The sequence below is a fragment of the Callionymus lyra genome, chromosome 6 (assembly GCF_982586985.1).
Source record: "Callionymus lyra chromosome 6, fCalLyr1.hap1.1, whole genome shotgun sequence".
Classification (NCBI taxonomy): domain Eukaryota; kingdom Metazoa; phylum Chordata; class Actinopteri; order Syngnathiformes; family Callionymidae; genus Callionymus; species Callionymus lyra.
In genome coordinates, this window is record NC_141823.1 from 2,034,370 (window position 1) to 2,035,369 (window position 1,000).

Consider the following 1,000-nt stretch of genomic DNA (forward strand, 5'->3'; position numbering starts at 1 on the left):
CACACACTTTAACACAAACGCCCACACACACTTTAACAAACACACACAGATACACACTTTACCACACACACACATGCAGCAAATATTAAGGCTGTGTCGCACAGTTTGGTTCTCGTGTGTCAACAGTGATAATAATTAAACCAACATGATTGAAAGTGAACTTAAAGTATTGAGTAAACGTTGGACTGTCAGTGATTCTTCTCAGAGATAAATCATAGAATGTTGTGTCAAAAGTATCTTCTTCTCTTGCTCTTCTTCTCCAGGACGTGAGCTGACCATGAGTTCCTCTCAGAACCCGCCGGAGGACGACTGTCCTGCGCTGGAGGACCTGGAGTGTAAGATCTGCTTCCAGCGCTTCAACGCCCACGGGCGCAGACCTAAGATCCTGGACTGTCTGCACCGGGTCTGCGCTCGCTGCCTCAACAAGATCCTGGACGTGGCTGAAGGCGCCGCGTTCATCTGCTGCCCCTTCTGTCGGCACCGGACCACGATCGCCGAGTGCGAGGTGTCGGTCCTGCCGGACGACGCCAACATCATGTTGTCTCTCGCCGTGCGGGACAAATCCTGGAGCTCAGACCACAACAAGGAGGTTCTGCTGACCCCGAGGAGCCTCTCCTCGTCCAGCCCGTCCCACGACTCCTCTAACTGTCTGGTCTTCACCATCGTGGACGTCCAGGGCGTCTCGCGGAACTCGCCGCTGCACGACGGGAGCTCCGAGGTCCACGCCGAGCGGAGTCTGGACTCCGGCGGCTCGACTGCGCCCAACGACCAAGACGCTCTGACCAAGTTCTGTAACCACGTCCCGCGGATCCTGGTCTGGCTGCTGGGCTTCCTGTACTTCGGCTCGCTGCCTCTGGGGATCTACCTGCTGGTGATCCAGAGAGTGACTCTGGGGGTCGTGTGCGTGAGTCTGGTGCCGTCCAGCTTGACTGTGTGCCTGGTCTATGGGTTCTGCCAGTGTTTGTGTCAGGGCGTGTGCGACGGCTCGACCCAGGGTTGA

At 56.5% G+C, this 1,000-nt stretch overlaps 1 protein-coding gene across 1 annotated transcript; it reads left to right on the plus strand.

The window, feature by feature from the left end:
- The first annotated feature begins 277 nt into the window (after nt 1-277).
- LOC148076179 (E3 ubiquitin-protein ligase RNF182) lies at nt 278-1,000 on the plus strand. The gene has a single exon (XM_087793495.1). It carries the CDS (start codon nt 278-280, stop codon nt 998-1,000), a length of 723 nt encoding a protein of 240 aa, XP_087649621.1.

Excerpts from the sequence above, each read along its gene's own strand:
- LOC148076179 (XM_087793495.1), top strand. The coding sequence starts at position 278 with ATGAGTTCCTCTCAGAACCCGCCGGAGGACGACTGTCCTGCGCTGGAG.